General features: G+C 50.1%; 1 protein-coding gene across 1 annotated transcript in view; it reads left to right on the plus strand.

Annotated features, from left to right (window-relative positions):
- Nucleotides 1-22,530, plus strand: part of BRWD1 (bromodomain and WD repeat domain containing 1) — a 246,097-nt gene that overhangs the window by 14,365 nt on the left and 209,202 nt on the right. The window contains exon 2 of the mRNA XM_075334977.1: nucleotides 12,417-12,475. Coding sequence (XP_075191092.1) covers nucleotides 12,417-12,475 — 59 coding nt within the window. The remainder of the gene's footprint in view (nucleotides 1-12,416; nucleotides 12,476-22,530) is intronic.

The raw sequence follows: 22,530 nt of genomic DNA on the forward strand, positions 1-22,530 counted from the left end.
AAACAGACGATGGAATTGTTACTCATTACCACCTACCCCAATGGGAATGAAGGATTTAGGGCCATTCTTGAAAGTTTTTGGCCTTTTTTTTAGATGGATACAGAGATCAATGGCCTCTTAGGGGCTATCCTCATGTCATGTACAAAAAAAGGACGTTCCCTAAAAGATGGGGTAGTAAATAATTTTTGCGCCCCTAAAGCAGTTGACTGGCTCCGATCAGGAATCAAAGGATGTTATTGATCTGGTAATCGCGGTGCCTGTCCATATGTTTGCCTCAAATTCTCGCCACTGCAATGTCGAGAGACTTCATCCTTTATTTTATCAATTGCTGCACAGTGGGTGTGATCCATAAGGCATGTCAATGATGTTCATGGCAGAGAAAAGACAATCATAAAGTTCATGGGATTCAATAAAATTGCAAAACCTTTGAGAGACGGTGATTGGGATCAGTTGATCCTCGAAAGGGAGACTGAGGCCAGTTTCACACATCCGGCTTTTCTCCACCTTTATCGGATCTGGCGCGCTCCTGTACAGTGTATACATTACAATTGCCACGCTGCAACTTCCTGGTCACATGCTCCGGTCACATGACAGCCTGTGACCGGAGCTTTTTGTGCATCCATTGTACTGTATACATTGTACGGGAGTGCGCCTGATCCGACAAAGTGGAGAAAAGCCGAATGTGTGAAACCGGCCTAAGTGGATTTTCCGTCTTGATACTGCATCCCCAAGGGGGCTATATAAAGAGTTTTGGTTGTTTTGGGTAACAATCTACCTATCTTTCTTCCTTTCAGCGTCTTGTATGACTGGTCGTGATTAAAATAGTTTGTAGAAAACGCGCGTGTGTGTGTGTATATTACATTGTTATATCCATAATATAGCCTATTAGCCCATCCCCCTACTAGTTAAAGGGTTTGGTTGGAATAACACATAAATTGAGGGATTGGTGATCTCATTTATGGTACCCAAGATTTGTATTCTATTATGTTCTTACCCATTTGGGGGTTTCACTACAATGTACATTTAATCACTATTCTCCTGTAACGCAGTATTTTTGTAGCCTTTTCTATGATGGAAATATCTTGGATCTTTTTAACATTCGGATAATCCTGACAGAAGCCGTACCTGTGTAGTCTCAATGATATTATTTTGAGTAAATGGTCCAGGAAACCAAGAGGACGATGTGTTGATTGGATCTCATGATGCACTACAAAAGCAACAATTATGTTGCCATATGACGTGAAGGTCAAGACCTTTTGTTGCTCTTAAAAAAAAAAAAATGGTGCCTGCGCTCCACGGTAGACCGACCTCCGGCCGGGCCATGCGCTCCACGGTAGACCGACCTCCGGCCGGGCCATGCGCTCCACGGTAGACCGACCTCCGGCCGGGCCATGCGTCCTATACAACTGGAAGCTATTGCGTTCAATCACACTCTTCTGATGTGGTGGGCACCCCATGTGACCAAATGTTATGTCAGGTGCTACACACACTGAATGTATAGCATGTGCTGCACTCAGCTGTGTGGGGTCCATGGTGCTCAGTACAGCTGTCGCTAATCGTGGGCAGGTATCCTATGTATTGTAGACTGGATGGGTAGATGTATGTATGCATTATTAGGATTCTGTGTGGATGCTAGATCTTTGAGCTCCCTCCCATAAATTACATGCGTTCCATGTTATATGAAGTGGTTTTACAATGGCTCCATTGATACATATGGAGATAGTAATGATAGCGGGATCCCTGTAGATGAGACACAAGCATTAACCAGCTGTCCCTGGTTAGCCTCTATGAATTAGTGAAATTGATTGTTTGGCACGCGATGCCTTATAGTTTAGGCTTGAGAATCTTGTCCTGCATAATGCTCTGCTGACAAATGCGATTTCCCCTAGTGAAGCTCATGGAGAGAAGAAATGGGCGGCACAAAGTATAGACAGTCTATGGCCACTCCGTGAGGATCAGTTATAGACTGGCCTTGTCAGGGCAGGACTAGAGGAGCCCTCTAATGTAAATCCTTATCACCAGTGACACTTGGTACCTTTTTTGGAGATCATGGATGGTTTTATAGTTGAAACCAATTTTATCATGATGCATCCCATCCCCTGAAGATTTAATCCCTTCATCGAAACGTACGTCGGGCAGCCTTGGGGCCTTCTCTCCGGACCAATCCTGTATTTTGGCACATGCCAATCGATCCTTGTGCAGGCATCTAAGGCTATGACTTTTGCCTTGATGGGACTCTTATGTTACAGCTCTGAAAACTCTTGGACTTGCCACGACTAGTGGCTTCATAGCTTCACATACTATTATCCGGGGATATACCCTATATTAGAGCCGACAGGCCTACATATCCATTACGTGTTTATACCAATCACTGCCTCCTTTTGTTGCATTGAATTTATATATGCCTTACTGTACATGAATGCCATTATTGCTTTTGAATATATGATAGAGATGCTTCATAGTAGAGACCTATTGATTGTACACACGTTGAAATGAGTGCCTTTTTTGCAATTTGGAATTAATATTCTATACACATGTAACATCCTGATTGGTCTGGTGTCTTTTTTTAATTATTCACACCAACTTTTACAAGTTTTGTGTCACCACATTTTCTAATCATGTATTTTTGCACTCTGATAACTCGCATGTCCTCCTTTCCTTGATATGACTAGGAGTTGGTGCTACTCGTATGGTTCCTGGACATACAGGAACAATGGGTGTATTTTGAGTATGGTTCTCTGGAAATTTGTTCTAAGTTCACACACTGCGTTTTTTTTTTTTTTTTTTTGACGCTGCGTTTTTGTGCGGTTTTGGCCGCTAAAAACGCACCCGCGTAAAAAAAGCCGCAAAAACCGCATGCGTTTTTACCGCGATTTGCGTTTTTGGCTGCGTTTTGCTGCGTTTTTGATCTCTGCGGTTTTCCAATGCATTGCATGGGGGGAAAACGCAGAAAAACGCAGGAAAGAATTGACATGTCCATTTTTTTTTTTTAACCTCAAAAACGCAGCTTAAAAAAAGTTGTGTGGACAGCAAAATTGAAAACTCATAGACTTTGCAGGGAAAGCAGTCATGCAGTTTTGAGGCCAAAAACGCACCCGAAAAACGCCGCGAAAAACGCACTGTGCGCACATAGCCTTACACTGTTTTGCAAATTACATATATTATCCCAATTAGTTGGGGTTTGTTTACAGGAGCAGATAATGGACTAGACATGGTTCGATGCGATTGTGACTCGCGATTATCCAACGATATCAGACAAGTTTAGACTGGACGAAAAATCGTGAATGAACTGGTTGAATAGTGATTGTTTCACGCCTCATGTTTGCCAGTCTAGTCAATGAATGATCGAACAATCTCCATTTATATTGTACAATTTTCGATAGATGAGCGAAATTTTTCACTCGCCTAAATCATTTTATGCACCAGTTTTTCTTAGACCTATAGTGACACTCAACCCATTCACATTTCAGTATTATCATGAATGATGGGTCGTTGGTGTTACAATCTGCCGGTGTAAATAGACGCTCGCTCACACCTGCGATAATGTGGTATTGTTAGATTGCCGAGTGTTGTGTTTTTAGATCACTGGTTTGTTACTTTTATTTCTTTATCGTTCCTTCCATGGGAGACCCAAACCATGGGTGTATAGCTAGCGCCTCCGGAGGACGCACAAAGCACTACACTCAAACGTGTAGCTCCTCCCTCCGGGCTATATACACCCCCTGGATAACAATCTACCCAGTTCAACGCTTTGTGTTCCAGGAGGATCACACACATTTTCATTTCCTGATATTTTTATTTTAATTTTTAAAGATTTGGAAGAAAAGCGGGTCCAGTCTGGACTCCCGGCATGTCCCTTCACGCTCCACTCTGTGGGGTGCTGTTAAGGTTGATTTTAATAAGGCTGGAGCCTTCACATGCCGAGCTCCTTCGCATCCTCTGTTGAGGCTCTGTTTGAAGTGGGAGCCATCACGGTCCTCTCTGCTTGCAGAAGACCGGTCTCCATCCACAGCCCTGTCTGGTCCCTGCTGGAAGGAGCGTTAACCCCCACTCAGGGACATGGCCCTGCGTCTCAAAGCTAAGTATTGAGACGTTTTTTCAGGGGTCCCGGGTACTTTTAATAGGGGGACAGTATGTGCCTTAGCGTTACTGTTAATTTCGGCCGGTTCTGGGAATTTCCCATGAGAACCGCGCCGACGGTGCCTGCTCGTCGGCCGCACTTTAAAATCTAGGCCCCGGCTTCAGTTTGGGCCTAGTTTCATTTTTGGCTTCTTCTGCATGTTTTGCATACAGCGCCGCCCACCGCCCGACCAGCAGAGGGGAGGGCACTCCTCTCTAGGGAGATGTCCCCTCCCCTGTCTACCTCCCTGTGTCTCTCTGCCCTCTGTTTTTCCCGCTCCTGGGCTTATACACGCCCCCTCCTTCCCCAGCGCCATTTTCTCAGCGTTTCTTACACTGGGAAGCGCTGGATGCTGCAGCTGCATACTATCTGGAAGGCTGACACTTCACAGGGGAGCGGTGAAATACGGAGGACACACAGAGAGCAGGGCTGGTAAGCCACAACCTCTGGTTGTGGACTTTTATTACACTCTCAGGCTTTCTACAGGAGTGTGTTTTGGCTGCAGAACTTCCTCCACAGCAGCATGTCTGTCACTAGGAGCAAGGCTGCAAACATGTATGCTATATGCACTGCGTGCAAGCTCATTCTGCCAGAGCCAAGCACATACCCACATTGTGATGCCTGTGCTAATATGGTTGTGTCTCAGCCTGGAGCCTCCGCAGGGGTCCCTCCGGCTGCTCCGGCCCCGGTGGCTGAGCCCCCGGCTTGGGTAGCATCCTTTTCACAAGCTCTTTCCAAGTCGTTTGCCGATTCCATGGGGCAGCTGTCCCGGACGCTGCTGTCTATGCATCAGCCTCCCTCTCAGGGTGTCTCTGCGGCTCCGAGCTCTGCAGAGCCCTCAGAGCATGTCCTAGGACCTCGTCCCCCTAAACGGAGACGCACGGACCCTTCTCCTTCCTCGTCCCACGGCTCTGATTTACAAGCCGAGGTGCAGGGTGAGGAGGATTCGTTTACTGTGGGCTCAGACTCTGCCTCTATGTACCCCATTGACTTGTCTGAGGGTGATGCGGATGTTAGTGACCTGATTGCGTCCATTAACTCCGTACTGAACCTCAACCCACATGAGTCAGAGGAACAACCCTCTCTGGTAGAGGTACACCAGTTTACCTCTCCTAAGAAACCTAGGAGTATGTTTTTTAACCACTCCAGCTTTCAGACAACCGTTAACAAGCCCAGGGCCTGTCCTGACAAACGTTTTCCGAAACGTAGTTCAGATGACCGTTTCCCTTTTCCACCGGAGGTGGTTAAGGACTGGGCCCAGTCCCCAAAGGTAGACCCTCCAGTGTCCAGAATCTCAGCCTGCACAGTCGTTGCTGTGGCTGACGGCACTTCTCTTAATGACCCCACTGACCGCCAGGTTGACCTTCTGGCCAAGTCTGTATTTGAGGCGGCAGGAGCCTCGTTCTCCCCATCTTTTGCGGCAGTGTGGGCTCTTAAGGCTATCTCTGCCTCTCTGGCGGAGATTCATTCCCTCTCCAGGGACTCTATTCCTGAGATGGATGCCTTAACTTCTCAAGCTTCGGCTTTTGCATCCTACGCCATGTCTGCCATCCTGGAGGCTTCTCACCGCACGGCAGTGGCCTCCGCTAACTCCCTCGCGATCCGCAGGATCTTGTGGCTTCGAGAGTGGAAAGCGGACGCTTCCTCTAAGTACCTTGCGAGTCTCCCTTTTACTGGGTCCCGGCTGTTTGGGGAACAGCTTGATGACATAATTAAGGAAGCTACTGGCGGGAAGAGTACTTCCTTGCCACAAGCTAAAGCCAAGAAACCTGCCCAGGGCAGGAACCAATCGAGGTTTCGTTCCTTTCGTTCCTCTAACTGGTCATCCTCTAAGCCCTCGGCCTCGTCCACTACCGCCAAGGATCGTAAATCCAACTGGCGCGCAAAGCCGCGTCCTCAAAAGAACGGAGGAGCCGCTGCCACCAAGGCAGCCTCCTCATGACTATCTGGCCGTGCCAGCAAAGTCCTTGGTCGGTGGCAGGCTCTTCCACTTTGGCGACGTGTGGTTGCAACACGTCTCCGATCAGTGGGTGCGGGATATCATCACCCACGGCTACAGGATACCTTTTTCTTCCAGCCCGCCAAACAGATTTTTTCTGTCCACCCCCCCCCCCTGCTCCAAAGCCGCCGCTTTCTCTCAGGCCGTGGCATCCCTGCAGGCCAACGGTGTAATTGTTCCGGTCCCCGCCCGGGAACGGTTCAGCGGTTTCTACTCAAACCTCTTTCTAGTCCCCAAAAAGGACGGTTCCTCCCGACCCATCCTGGATCTCAAGCTTCTCAACAAGCATGTTCAGGTGCGGCACTTTCGCATGGAATCTCTGAGATCGGTCATTGCCTCAATGACCCAGGGAGATTTTCTGGCATCCATCGACATCAGAGATGCCTATCTGCATGTGCCTATTGCGGTCTCACACCAGCGCTGGCTACGCTTTGCAATCGGAGAGGAACATTTCCAGTTCGTGGCTCTTCCCTTTGGCTTAGCCACGGCCCCTCGAGTGTTCACCAAGGTCATGGCAGCAGTGGTTGCGGTCCTGCACCTCCAGGGATTGGCAGTGATTCCTTACCTGGACGACCTTCTAGTCAAGGCCTCATCCAGTGTAGACTGCCAGCGGAGTGTCTCTCTCACTGTCACCACGCTAATTCAGTTCGGGTGGCTTGTCAACCTCCCCAAGTCGACTCTGACCCCGACCCAGGTACTTTTGTACCTAGGGATGCAATTCGAGACTCTGCCGGCACTTGTCAAGTTGCCCTTAGTCAAACAGCAGTCCCTTCGTCTGGCGGTGCGCTCTCTGCTGAGGCACCGCCGTCATTCCATCAGACACCTCATGCAGGTGCTGGGTCAGATGGTGGCGTCCATGGAAGCGGTTCCCTTTGCCCAGTTCCATCTGCGTCCCTTGCAGCTGGACATTCTCCGCTGTTGGGACAAGCGGATCTCTTCTTTGGACAGGCTGGTGGCTCTGTCATCACAGGCCAGGAACTCCCTTCAGTGGTGGCTTCAGCCCCTCTCCCTTTCACAGGGACGTTCCTTCCTGACTCCGTCCTGGGTGATCCTCACCACGGATGCCAGTCTCTCCGGCTGGGGAGCGGTATTTCTCAATCACCGAGCACAGGGCACTTGGACTCCGTCCGAATCAGCCCTCCCGATCAATGTGCTGGAAATCAGAGCTGTGTTTCTAGCTCTCCTAGACTTTCACCACCTATTGGCGGGCAAGCACATTCGGGTTCAGTCGGACAACGCGACAGCGGTTGCCTACATCAATCACCAGGGCGGAACTCACAGCCGTCTGGCGATGTTGGAGGTTCAACGAATCCTCCAGTGGACGGAGGACTCCAAGTCCACCATATCCGCAGTCCACATCCCAGGCGTGGAAAACTGGGAGGCCGATTATCTCAGCCGTCAAGCCGTGGACGGCGGCGAGTGGGCCCTGCATCCGTCAGTGTTCAGATCAATCTGCCGCAAGTGGGGCACTCCGGAAGTAGATCTAATGGCTTCCCGGCACAACAACAAGGTTCCGGTTTACGTGGCTCGCTCCCACGATCCTCAGGCCTTCGCAGCAGACGCACTGGTTCAGGATTGGTCTCAGTTCAGTCTGGCCTATGTGTTTCCCCCTCTAGCGTTCTTGCCCAGGGTTCTGCGCAAGATCCGAATGGAGGGCCGTCGAGTCATACTCATTGCTCCGGACTGGCCCAGGCGAGCCTGGTACCCAGATCTGCTCCGCCTGTCCGTAGAGGTGCCGTGGCATCTCCCGGACCGCCCAGACCTTCTCTCTCAAGGTCCGTTCTTCCGCCAGAATTCTGCGGCTCTCAGATTGACGGCGTGGCTCTTGAGTCCTGGATCCTGACGGCTTCAGGCATTCCCTCTGAGGTCATCTCCACCATGACTCAGGCTCGGAAGTCTTCCTCGGCTAAGATTTACCACAGGACTTGGAAAATTTTCCTGTCCTGGTGTCGCTCTTCCGGCCATGCTCCTTGGCCGTTCGCTTTGCCGACCATCCTGTCTTTTCTACAGTCAGGTCTACAGTTGGGTCTGTCCCTCAATTCCCTTAAGGGACAGGTGTCGGCTTTGTCGGTATTGTTCCAGCGGCGTATCGCCCGACTGGCTCAGGTGCGCACCTTCATGCAGGGCGCATCTCACATCATCCCTCCTTACCGACGGCCCTTGGATCCCTGGGACCTTAATCTGGTCCTCACGGCCTTACAGAAACCCCCTTTTGAGCCTCTCAGGGAGGTTCCTTTGTCTAGACTTTCACAGAAAGTTGTCTTTCTAGTAGCCATAACTTCTCTCAGGAGAGTTTCTGATTTGGCTGCGCTTTCTTCGGAATCCCCCTTTTTGGTGTTTCACCAAGACAAGGTGGTTCTGTGTCCGACTCCGGACTTTCTCCCTAAGGTGGTGTCTTCCTTCCACCTTAACCAGGACATTTCATTGCCCTCTTTGTCCGGCCCCTGTGCATCGTTTTGAGAAGGCGTTGCACACCTTGGATTTGGTGCGGGCGCTCCGAATCTGTGTCTCGCACCGCCGTTTTTCGACGGTGCACCTCACTTTTTGTGCTAACCACGGGTCACCGCAAGGGCCTCTCGGCATCTAAACCGACCCTGGCTCGTTGGGTTAGGTCGGCTATCGCCGATGCCTACCAGTGTTCTCAGGTGCCTCCCCCGCCGGGGATTAAGGCGCACTCGACCAGAGCTGTCGGTGCCTCCTGGGCTTTCAGGCACCAGGCTACGGCTCAGCAGGTGTGTCAGGCTGCCACTTGGTCCAGTCTGCACACTTTTTCTAAGCACTACCAAGTGCATGCTCATGCTTCGGCAGATGCGAGCTTGGGCAGACGCATCCTTCAGGCGGCTGTCGCCCATTTGTGAAGTTAGGTTTTGCCTACTTCTCAGTTTAGTTTATTTCCCACCCATGGACTGCTTTGGAACGTCCCATGGTTTGGGTCTCCCATGGAAGGAACGATTAAGAAAAAGAGACTTTGTTTACTTACCGTAAATTCTTTTTCTTGTAGTTCTGACATGGGAGACCCAGCACCCTCCCTGTTGCCTGTTGGCAGTTTTTTGTTCCGTGTGTTTCACGGCTGTTGTTAGTAGACAGTTCTGGTTTTGCCGAGTTTTACTCTATCTCTACTTATGGGTGGATGTCCTCCTTTAGCTTTTGCACTGAACTGGGTAGATTGTCATCCAGGGGGTGTATATAGCCCGGAGGGAGGAGCTACACGTTTGAGTGTAGTGCTTTGTGTGTCCTCCGGAGGCGCTAGCTATACACCCATGGTTTGGGTCTCCCATGTCGGAACTACAAGAAAAAGAATTTACGGTAAGTAAACAAAATTCTCTTTTTTACGACTGAGGCCGGCTGCAAACTATCGTATGAAAGCTTGGGCCAGTCACCACCGCAAAATACAGACATACAGACTCCATCTGACGAATGCAAGAGTTGCCAGCCTTATAAATGTACTTTTCTGCTCCGTAAATCTAAAAATTCTTCATCCGATCAACCATATTGAATAACAGGTCAGTGTACTGCCCGATCAAAAATCGGATAGGTCACATTTTACTTAGGGGTGCTTCACACATAGCGACAGCGACAACGACGTCGCTGTTACGTCACCATTTTCTGTGACGTAACAGCGACCTGGTAAGTCGCTGTTATGATCGCTGCTTAGCTGTCAAACACAGCAGCGATCATAACATCGCTACATGTGCAGAGAGCAGGGAGCCGCGCACACTGCTTAGCGCTGGCTCCTTGATCTCTCCTAGCTACAGTACACATCGGGTTAATTAACCCGATGTGTACAGCAGCTACATGTGCAGAGAGCCGGAGCCGGCAGCACAGGCAGCGTGAGAGCTGCGGAGGCTGGTAACTAAGGTAAATATCGGGTAACCACCTTGGTTACCCGATGTTTACCCTGGTTACAGCTTACCGCAGCTGCCAGATGCCGGCTCCTGCTCGCTTCATTTCGTCGCTCTCTCGCTGTCACACACAGCGATCTGTGTGTCACAGCGGGAGAGCGCCTTTGAAGAAAACGAACCAGGGCTGTGTGTAACGAGCAGCGATCTCGCAGCAGGGGCCAGATCGCTGCTCAGTGTCACACACAGCGAGATCGCTAATGAGGTCACTGTTGCGTCACCAAAAGCGTGCCGTAGCAGCGATTTCGGTAGCGATCTCGCTATGTGTGAAGCACCCCTTATACGAGGGGCTGCTAAGTCTTTGGCTTTTTGACCTTTTTTTGTTTCTATGGTAACGAATGTTACATCACATGAAAGCCTTATGCGTTTAATATTTTCAAAATTTTGTGTTTGTTGCTTATGGCAACAGTGTTCTACACACGCGGGAAAACAAAATGGCTGTCTAATGCGATATTCACAGCAACTGAGCGCAGAGGAGAGATAAAATTCTTCAAGGAAAGTCCTCAAAGGATATTCATGGTGATATGTCGCAGACATTGGGGGATCAATGCCCTTCATATTCCACAGTTAAAAACTGGGTTGCCAACTGTAAAACAGGCCACTTCAGCACCACTTATGAGGAACGTCCTGGACGAGTGAGAGTGCTTGTTCCGGAGATCGTCGATGCTGTGCATAACCTCATACTGGAGAATTGATGAATTTCAGCAAAAGCAATAGCAGACATCATGGGCATTTCCTGTGAACGTGTTTGTGTCATTATCCATGAACATTTGGACATGAGGAAGCTTCTGCAAAGTGGATCCCCAAATGTCTGACACAGATCAGAGAAGCAGCGAGTGACAACTTCCCGGTCCATTTGTCAGCATTTCTGGACTGATAAGAACTTCTGGAGCGACTGGTCACTATGGATGAGACCTGGATTTATTTGTATGACCCTGAAAACAAGGAGCAGTCAAGAGTGGAGGCACAGTGGTTCTCCTCATCCAAAGACGTTCAGGGTGCAAAAATCAGCCACTAAGGGGATGGCGTCTGTGTTCTGGGATAAGGAGGGCGTACTGCTAGTGGACTACCTTCAAAAGGGTTCCACCATCATTGTAGGTATTACATTGAACTTTTGGACCAATTGAAGGCAGCTCTGAAGGCCAAAAGGCGCGGCAAGCTGTGCAAAGGAATCTTGTTCCTGCAAGACAACGCCTCCGCTCATACTGCACAAGCGACCACGGCAAAACTGGCAGAGCTGTGCTTCCAGCTGGTGACCACCCACCTTATTCACCAGATCTAGCTCCCTCCGACTATCATCTGTTTCCAAACCTGAAGAAACACCTCAAGGTACCAAATGTCACACCATTCATGATGCCATGGCTGCTACGGATGCCTGGTTTGAGGCACAACTGAAATCCTTCTTTATGCTAGGCTAACAGAACTTGGATTACCGATGTAAGAAGTGTGACATCAGTGGAGAGTATGTGGAATAAATGTAACGTTTCATCATCCTCTCTCGCTTCTTTCTGGGGTAAAGCCAAAGACTTATCAGCAGCCCCTTGTACATCCAGGCTCAAAACTATTCTTGTTTGTGCACATATATTTTATTGCAATAAAAACGTTTCATGTTTCTTTTGTCGGACCACATACATTTTATTTATTTTTTTTTGTAAACTTTCCTGGTGTCCTTCAAAACTACATCTCGTCATTCAAAAAACAAGCTGTCACTTAACGGTGGATGTAAAAATATAAAAGTTACGGCTCTTTAGTGCACAGGAGGAACATGGCTGTGTTTCCAAGGGGTTAATCTGGTACTCAGATTCCCTTTAGACATTCCAGATTACATCACTTAGGATATCACTTGTAAAGCGCCATGGAATAAATGGCGCTATAATAATAATAATAATAATAATATCAATAACAAGGTTTTTGCTCCCCCCATCTGAGAGCAGCATAATGTAGGGGCAGAGATCCTGATTCCAGCGATGTGTCACTGAGCTGTTTGCTGTCATTTTGATAAAATCACTATTTCCCCATGACGTTATAGTGCATTGTGCTGTGTGGGTCTCATTGTGACCCGCAGTACTCAGGTCATGGTGTGGGCATGGAAGCGGTGGCCACCATCCCTGACTGATCGCCAGAATGGGGGACTTCCCTGGCTGCAAGCTGGAGCAGCTGCTTGGTCGTCCGTGCACCCTTGCGCTGTGTGCTAAGGCTATTGCTTGGCGATGATTTCGAATTTGTAAGCGGTTTTTCTATAATTCTGCACCCCCCGATTCTCTTCATTGCAGTGAAGATTGCACTTAGTCCGGATGACAATGTTGTGTGAGGTTTATCATCAATTTTACGTCTTTTTCCTGCAGTCATATCATTTATTTTTGCAGTATCTGATTTATTTATTTTTCTTTTATTGCAGAACTTTATTTCTTAATTGCTCGATTTCTCTCCAATGGTCCCTGTGGGAAATCTGCACAGGTAAGTAGCATTTGCTGAATTATTTTACCCACCGTAGATATTTGTGGCCTATCCACAGGACTTGTTAAGGGTTCATAAAGCTTCCCTGGAGCCCTGAATGGCAAATCTTCATCTTTTGTCACTTTAACTTATACAATGTGACCTGGAAAACCATTTTGTGTGTGTATTCTCTAAGGCTGCTGTGTAGCGCCTCTGAAGCCATCAGGGAGCTACAAGGTACTGCATCCCTCACCAGGATGCAGTGCCTACCCCCTTGGGACCCTGAAGACCAGTGCCGGTAACATCCAAACACTCCAAATTAATCCCTGTTCTTCACAAACATCCCCCCCCCCCCCCAGTATAGGGTTGGACCAATGGATGTCCGCCTAGAGGTGGAGCCAGTCCAGTCTACTAGACAACCAGGTGGGACGGGCAGACAGTGGACAGTTGGAGAAGCAGAGAAGGCTAACAGAGACAGAGGAATTGAGCAGACGGACTGACAGGAGTGAACAGTGACCTTAGGGCCCAGGTGGTTGGTTGCCGGTGGAGTACTCCCAGAGCTACGCACCAACGGGGTACCGGACCCTAGGTGAGGCAGAAGCTCCAGGTAGGCCTGTAACACCTGCACAGTGAGGGGACCATCAAGGACCTCACTGACCTTGAAGTTCGGGACTAAGTAGCAACGGGAGAACCGGGGACATAACTAGAGATTCCAACCCCACAGGGTTCATGCTACCGTCATACGGAGTGCTGTAGAAGACAACCAGGAGGGGACCTCCAGCTGCTCTACGCCACGGGGACCCACCAACCAAAAGACAGGTTTATTTAGGGGAAGAAGCCACCAGGTCACTAAACCGGCACTGGGGCTAAGGGGACCTGAAGGTGAAACCAGCCGGCCTTGGGTGACCAGTTACCACCAGAAAGTGAGTAAAGAACCAGCTGCTCTGAACCCTCTTGTGTGGACTACCTTCTTCCAACACCCGTTACGTCACCTACCCTCTGGGGCCCGGCCCTGCTTGTGGAAGGTCTAACATCCAGGCTGCCATTAACACCAGCCCCAGTAGTGGACATTGTTCAGCAGCGGCTCCATCTACATAGCTGCAAAACCGCAAGTGGCATCACGTGTGAACATTATTCTAATCCCCTGTAAATTTCCCCATTTTCAAAAAGCACCCAGGGCACGGGATCGGGCAATGGCCACCAAAGTGACATTCCCCAGTTATACATCACCCGGGACTGAGTACCCATAACCCTGGGCGACACAGCAGCGTTTTGGATGCAACGTGTTTTTGCTGCGTCCAAAACGCTGCGTTGTACAGTACGAGCACAGTGGATGGGATTTATAGAAATCCCGTGCCCACTAGGCGTCTGCAGCCCACAGCAAACACTGACCTACAGTGCGACTTTCCGAGTCGTAAACATGTCAATTCTTTGCTGTGGCGTCCTCTGTTGGGAGAACACAAGAGAGACCGTAACGCCCCAACCCCTGATTGTGGGCATGAGCAGCTGCAGTCCCTGCAGAGGAGACTCGTGGCTCCGCAGGTCAGGACCCGCTACGTCCAGGACACAGCGGCTCCTGATCGTGGATATGTATCCTAAGGGTGTCTGTCAGACTCTCTCCTCCAATCTGATATTAATGACTTATTCTAAGAATTGGTAATCAATAAAGACGTCCTCAGTATCCCCTCATAGCAAACTGCAAAAAATGCATTTGATTGAACAAAAACACATCCAATGCTGGATCTTTCTCTTCCTTTGCCCATATCCCATAGCCATTAGACTGAGTGAATCTTGACTTAACCCCTTCCTAACATCAGATTTACTCACACATCATATTTTACTGGGCGTTCTGGCAAATGGACATATCTGTACACCTCGGCATTTGTGGGCACAGGAGTTGTACCTGCACAATCCCCACCTGGGGCTTGGCTTAAGTGACAGCTGTAACAGCCAGGGTTTGTGCCCAGACCATCCCAGGCATTGTTAAGCCTAATAAATGCCGCAATCAAAAGTGATTGCAGCATTTAGTAGGTTTAGAGGACTGTGCTCCCTCTCTCCCAATCGCCACTACTGCGGTGTAATGATGGGGACCTGATGGTCATAATGGCAGCTGGAGGTCAAATAATGCCCTACTAGTCTGCCAGTAACTGTGGCCTGTTAGACTATGCCAGGAGCATGGTCAAGAAGGCGTTCTGGCAGTGCATTGCGTGTGCATTATAATGTATTAAACTTAAAAAAGTTAGTCCCATAGAGGGACGAAGTCAAGTTTTTGCAAATTGTAAAAATATAAAAAACAAAGTAAAGAATACAAAATATGCTTATAAATATTTATACATTATTAATAATAATTTATTTACACATTCGGTATTACTGTGTCCAGAAAGACCCTATTTAACTCACATTGGTTAACCCCTTGAGTCAATACATAAAAAAAAATCAACAAAATAATTTTTGAGGACATATTCTTAGAGCTATAGCTCTGGGGTTTTTTTTTTTATAATTATTATTACACTGGAGCTGAGCAGAGGTCAGACAGAGTCCAGAGTGTCTCTGCTGCCTCATTATAGTTAATGGATCCATCGGGGCTTTCATCTGAATCCTGTCATCCCCGATGTAAGTGCCCAGCATAGAGTGCTGAATTAATGTGCTCCAAAGTGACATGTAAAATGTCCCCAAAAAAAAACCCGCTTCAACACAATCCACAAACAAAACAAGTTCCCACTCAGGTTCGTAATCGGTTAATGGAAATATAGGAGGCTCCACATTACTGGTAGCACAGAGGATCCGGAAAATGGCTCCCCCTGAGAAAAATCCAGCAAAATGTGCGCGTCCAAATGCTCCCTGAGCCTCACATTGTGCCTAAACCGCATTGAGCGTCCACATGTTTGTCAGTACTGTAGCGGAGAGACCATGTAATTTCCAAGATTGGTACACTTTTGTGGGGGGATGCAGCTGCACTGGCACTTGGGGGCTTTACATATGGAGTCCGCAGACTATTCTAGCAAAATCTGTGCTCCAACAGTCAAATAGCGCTCCCTTCCTCCGGAGCCCTGCTGTGTGACCAAACTGCACTGTACACACATGGGCTCACCACTACTGTGACAAATTTTGGTGCCATTTATACCCATTTCCCCTTGTGAAAAGGTAAAATCAGGGGCTAAAACAACATTTTTTTGGCAAAAATATATTATTTTTACTTCCACTTAATGGTATAAAAGTCTGAAGCACCTGTGGTTACATTGACTGCCATGTAATCGTGAAATCCCGCAGGGAATAACGCAGGCAGCAAATTATGTGCGCTTCATTGCGTTTTCCTGCGTTATTCCCTCCGGTATTTCGCGGTTTACCTGCGGTAATGTACATCGCTGCCTGCGGTTTGCAGGGAAGTGATGTCATAATGGCAGGAAGAGGAAGCGGAGCAGAGTAAACACACACATCAGACAGACAGATCACACTCAGAGACATAGCACACACACACACACACACACACACACACACACACACACACACACACACACACACACACACACACACACACACACACACACACACACACACACTACACATAGAAAGCAAACGGACATATAGAAAGCAAACGGACATATAGAAAAAAAAAACACGTGGACTCCGCCGTATTTTTAGCGTACAGCCGAGATAAGCACACAGCGGCGGCTTGGTATTCTCAGGCTGGGGAGGGTGAGGGGCAGGGTTAATGTCCCCCGCCTCCCTCCCCCAGCCGAGAATATCAGCCGCAACTGCCCTGGGACTGTCGCATGCATTATGCGACCGTACCGGAGTGTCCCCGGCTCTTCCTGCTGCCGTGATGCGGTGGCAGTCAGGGTAATATAAGGAGTTAATGGCGGCGGATCGCCTCCACTAAGTCCAGGCTTGATCGTGGCAGCGTCTATGAGACAGCTGACATGATCAACCCGTAAGTAAAGTGAAAAAACACACACACCGAAAATTCCTTTATTTACACAAAAAAGCTCCTGGTTAACCCGTTTATTAACCTAACCCCCCGAAACACACCGCTCCGGCGTAATCCACAGCTTCGGCGTAATCAACGTCCTGCGATGCTTGCATCCAGCCGCGACTGACACACTGCTGAATGCAGCCTAGCAGAGAGGTAATTACCGGTCATTTCCCACGGCCGGTAATGTGAACTCACTGCCGACCGTGAGAAATGCAGCGTGTGCTCACAGGGACTCTGTCTATCTATCCATCTATCTAGCTATCTCTCTATCTATTTATGTATCTGCTATCTAGGAAAAGGTTTTTTTCTTCGGCGCTCCATTGGGAGACCCAGACGATTGGGTGTATAGCACTGCCTCCGGAGGCCACACAAAGCATTACACTAAAAAGTGTAAGGCCCCTCCCCTTCTGGCTATACACCCCCAGTGGGATCACTGGCTCACCAGTTTTCTGCTTTGTGCGAAGGAGGTCAGACATCCACGCATACTCCACTGTTTAGTCAGCAGTAACTGCTGACTATGTCGGATGGAAGAAAAGAGGGCCCATATGGGGCCCCCAGCATGCTCCCTTCTTACCCCACTTGCGGTTTGTAAGGTTGAGGTACCCATTGCGGGTACGGAGGCGGGAGCCCACATGCTGTTTTCCTTCCCCATCCCCCTGAGGGGCTCTGAGGAAGTGGGATCTTACCGGCCTCCAAGCCCTGAGGCCGGGCTCCGTCCACAGACCCATTGAACCTGCTGGATAAGGAGCCGGGGTACCGTTCAGGGACAAGGCCCTGCAACTTTCAGGTACTCTGTGTCCCCGTACAGACAGGCACGCACACGCCAGACTTGCTGGGTGTGTTAGTGCGCCGGGGACAGTAGCGCTCCACGCTGGGGTTTGAGTCACAGCAGCTTAGCTGTGTGGATTCATGTGTTGGGAACTACCGCGCCGGCCACTCTCGGAGCGGCGGCGCGGCTGGGACTTGTAGTGCGCCGGGGACTTAGCGCCGACCGCGCTTTTACGGCGGCGGCGCTTATAAATTTAGTCCCCGGCTTTTGCGGCCTAGCTCCGCTTCGTTCCCGCCCCCTCCCTGTCAATCAGGGAATGGGACAGACGCTGTGCAATCGTCAGCGCCGAGGGCTGGAGCCTTATTTACATGCTCCAGCCCTCTCACTAGGCACAGTGGGACGCAGGTTTCCCGCTTTTGGTCTGAGCACGCCCAGGGCCCGCCCCCCCCTCCACAGGACGCCGGCAGCCATTCCTGCATGCAGTCTGGCTGGAGGACGGACACAGGCTCTGGTTGACCCAGACTAGGGATTTCTGGCGACCACACACCCGCGTTTAGCGGGCGGTAAGCAGCACATTAGTGCTGGCCCCACTAGTGCCACAGTGTGTATTGGTGTACTTTTTCCTGTACCAGATATATATATATATATATATATATATATATATATATATATATATATATATATATATATATATATATATATATATATATATATATATATATATATATATATATATATATATATATATATATATATATATATATATATATATATATATATATATATATACTGCACTGTACGGTCGCTTCTTGGCTGTATACCCCTATATTGCTCTGAGGAGACAGCAACATGTCATCCACAAAACGCAAGGGTGCCAAGGCACGGGCTGTATACACTGCTTGTACAGCATGTGGGGCTAATCTACCAGCAGGCTCCAACGACTTTCATTGTGTGCAATGTTCAGTCCCAGTGGCACTTCGTCAGCCAGAGCATATGGTGGTGGTAGCCCAGGCAGAGACGCCTGTGAACCCTGCCCCGGTGACGGGGACAGAATTTGCAGTCTTTGCTGATAAAATGTCTGTGACTATGACAAAAATCCTGGAGACCTTGCAGTCCAGGCCAGTTGCTCAGACCATGGACACCGCTGTGTCTATGTTCCCAGGTCCCCCTCAGTTGGAACTAATCCGTACTTCAAGGGGGTCCCAGGCATCACAGGCTGAGGGCTCTGACTCTGATGACAGTCCCAGGCCGCCTAAGCGAGCTCGCTGGGAGAGACCCTCCACGTCGTCACGCGGGTCAGGGTCTCAGCGAGAAGGGTCTCTATATGATGAGACAGAGGAGGGTGATCAGGAGTCTGGTCCTGACACCGCACTCAATTTGGATACGCCAGATGGTGACGCCATGGTAAATGACCTTATAGCGGCCATCAATAGGCTGTTGGATATTTCTCCACCAGCCCCTTCAGCAGAGGAGGCAGCTGCCCAGCAGGAGAAATTCCATTTCCTGTATCCCAAGCGAAAATTGAGTACTTTTCTGGACCACTCTGACTTCAGGGAATCAATCCAGAAACACCATGCTTATCCGGACAAGCGTTTTTCCAAACGTCTGAAGGATACACGTTATCCCTTTCCCCCTGACGTGGTCAAACGCTGGACCCAGTGTCCAAAAGTGGACCCTCCAATATCCAGGCTTGCAGCTAGATGCATAGTTGCAGTGGAGGATGGGGCTTCACTTAAAGATGCCAATGACAGACAGATGGACCTTTGGTTGAAATCTGTCTATGAAGCTATTGGCGCGTCGTTTGCTCCAGCATTCGCGGCCGTGTGGGCGCTCCAAGCTATTTCAGCTGGTCTGGCACAGGTGGACTCTTTCTTAAGTCCAGCAGTGCCGCAAGTGGCGTCCTTAACTACGCAAATGACTGCGTTTGCGACCTACGCTATCAATGCGATACTAGACTCTACGAGCCGTACCTCAATGGCATCCGCCAACTCTGTAGTTTTGCGCAGAGCCTTGTGGTTAAAAGAATGGAAAGCAGATTCTGCTTCTAAAAAATGTTTAACCAGCTTGCCATTATCTGGAGACAGACTGTTTGGTGAGCAATTGGCGGAAATCATTAAACAGTCCAAAGGTAAGGACTCTTCCTTACCCCAGCCCAGATCAAGCAAACCTCAACAGAGGAAGTGGCAGTCAAAGTTTCGGTCCTTTCGAGGCTCGGGCAAGCCCCAATTCTCCTCGTCCAAAGGGACTCAGAAAGAGCAAAGGAGCTCTGATTCCTGGCGGTCTCACTCACGCCCCAAGAAAGCAACCGGAGGTACCGCTTCCAAGGCGGCTGCCTCATGACTTTCGGCCGCCTCCCTCCGCATCCTCGGTCGGTGGCAGGCTCTCCCGCTTTTGCGACATTTGGCTGCCACAGGTCAAAGACCGGTGGGTAACAGACATTTTGTCTCACGGGTACAGGATAGAGTTCAGTTCTCGTCCTCTGCCTCGGTTCTTCAGAACTTCCCCACAGCCCGACCGAGCAGATGCCCTTCTGCAGGCGGTGCATTCTCTAAGAGCAGAAGGAGTGGTGGTCCCTGTTCCTCTTCGGGAACAAGGACAAGGTTTTTACTCCAATCTCTTTGTGGTGCCAAAAAAGGACGGCTCATTCCGTCCTGTTCTGGACCTAAAACTGCTCAACAAGCATGTGAACGCCAGGCGGTTCCGGATGGAATCCCTCCGCTCAGTCATTGCCTCAATGTCTCAAGGAGATTTCCTAGCATCAATAGACATCAAGGATGCTTATCTCCACGTGCCGATTGCTACAGAGCACCAACGCTTTCTACGCTTCGTGATAGGAGACGACCATCTTCAGTTCGTAGCTCTGCCATTTGGTCTGGCGACAGCCCCACGGGTGTTCACCAAGGTCATGGCGGCAGTGGTAGCAGTCTTGCACTCTCAGGGACACTCTGTGATCCCTTACTTGGACGATCTACTTGTCAAGGCACCCTCTCAGGAGGCATGCCAACTCAGCCTGAACGTTGCACTGGAGACTCTCCAGACGTTCGGGTGGATCATCAACTTCTCAAAGTCAAATCTGTCACCGACCCAATCACTGACGTATCTTGGCATGGAGTTTCATACTCTCTCAGCGATAGTGAAACTTCCGCTGGACAAGCAGCGGTCACTACAGACTGGGGTGCAGGCTCTCCTTCAAAGTCAGTCGCACTCCTTAAGACGCCTCATGCACTTCCTCGGGAAGATGGTGGCGGCAATGGAGGCGGTTCCGTTTGCGCAGTTTCATCTGCGCCCACTTCAATGGGACATTCTCCGCCAATGGGACGGGAAGTCAACATCCCTGGACAGGAAAGTCTCCCTTTCCCAGACGGTCAAGGACTCTCTGCAGTGGTGGCTTCTTCCCACCTCATTATCACAGGGAAGATCCTTCCTACCACCGTCCTGGGCAGTGGTCACGACAGACGCGAGTCTGTCAGGGTGGGGAGCAGTTTTTCTCCACCACAGGGCTCAGGGTACGTGGACCCAGCAGGAGTCCACCCTGCAGATCAATGTTCTGGAAATCAGAGCAGTGTATCTTGCCCTACTAGCCTTCCAGCAGTGGCTGGAAGGAAGGCAGATCCGAATTCAGTCGGACAACTCCACAGCGGTGGCATACATCAACCACCAAGGGGGGACACGCAGTCGGCAAGCCTTCCAGGAAGTCCGGCGGATTCTGATGTGGGTGGAAGCCACGGCCTCCACCATATCCGCAGTTCACATCCCCGGCGTAGAAAACTGGGAAGCAGACTTCCTCAGTCGCCAGGGCATGGACGCAGGGGACTGGTCCCTTCACCCGGACGTGTTTCAGGAAATCTGTCGCCGCTGGGGAAGGCCGGACGTCGACTTAATGGCGTCCCGGCACAACAACAAGGTCCCAACCTTCATGGCACGGTCTCGCGATCACAGAGCTCTGGCGGCAGACGCCTTAGTGCAAGATTGGTCGCAGTTCCGGTTCCCTTATGTGTTTCCACCTCTGGCACTCTTGCCCAGGGTGCTACGCAAGATCAGATCCGACTGCAGCCGCGTCATACTCGTCGCCCCAGACTGGCCAAGGAGGGCGTGGTATCCGGATCTGTGGCATCTCACGGTCGGCCAACCGTGGGCACTACCAGACCGACCAGACTTGCTGTCCCAAGGGCCGTTTTTTCCATCGGAATTCTGCGGCCCTGAACCTGACTGTGTGGCCATTGAGTCCTGGATCCTAGCGTCTTCAGGATTATCCCAAGGGGTCGTTGCCACCATGAGACAGGCTAGGAAGCCCACGTCCGCTAAGATCTACCACAGAACGTGGAGGATATTCTTATCCTGGTGCTCTGCTCAGGGAGTGTCTCCCTGGCCATTTGCGTTGCCTACATTTCTTTCTTTCCTGCAATCTGGGTTAGAAAAAGGTTTGTCGCTCGGCTCCCTTAAAGGGCAAGTCTCGGCGCTATCCGTCTTTTTTCAGAAGCGTCTAGCACGACTTTCTAAGGTACGCACGTTCCTGCAGGGGGTTTGTCATATCGTACCCCCGTACAAGCGGCCGTTAGATCCATGGGATCTGAACAGGGTACTGGTTGCCCTCCAGAAGCCGCCCTTCGAGCCTCTGAGGGAGGTTTCACTTTCTAGACTATCACAGAAAGTAGCTTTTCTGGTAGCGATCACATCTCTTCGGAGAGTGTCTGAGCTAGCAGCGCTGTCATCCAAGGCTCCCTTCCTGGTCTTCCACCAGGACAAGGTAGTGCTGCGACCCATTCAGGAGTTTCTCCCGAAGGTGGTATCCTCTTTTCATCTTAATCAGGATATCTCTTTGCCTTCTTTTTGTCCTCATGCAGTTCATCGCTATGAGAAGGATTTACATTTGTTAGATCTGGTGAGAGCACTCAGAATCTACATTTCCCGCACGGCGCCCCTGCGCCGTTCGGATGCACTCTTTGTCCTTGTCGCTGGTAAGCGCAAAGGGTCGCAGGCTTCCAAGGCCACCCTGGCTCGATGGATCAAAGAACCAATTCTTGAAGCCTACCGTTCTGCTGGGCTTCCGGTTCCATCAGGGCTGAAGGCCCATTCTACCAGAGCCGTGGGTGCGTCCTGGGCATTACGACACCAGGCTACGGCTCAACAGGTGTGCCAGGCAGCTACCTGGTCGAGTCTGCACACTTTCACCAAACATTATCAGGTGCATACCTATGCTTCGGCGGACGCCAGCCTAGGTAGAAGAGTCCTGCAGGCGGCAGTTGCCTCCCCGTAGGGGAGGGCTGTCTTTGCAGCTCTAACATGAGGTATTTCTTTACCCACCCAGGGACAGCTTTTGGACGTCCCAATCGT

The sequence above is a fragment of the Anomaloglossus baeobatrachus genome, chromosome 2 (genome assembly GCF_048569485.1).
Source record: "Anomaloglossus baeobatrachus isolate aAnoBae1 chromosome 2, aAnoBae1.hap1, whole genome shotgun sequence".
NCBI lineage: Eukaryota > Metazoa > Chordata > Amphibia > Anura > Aromobatidae > Anomaloglossus > Anomaloglossus baeobatrachus.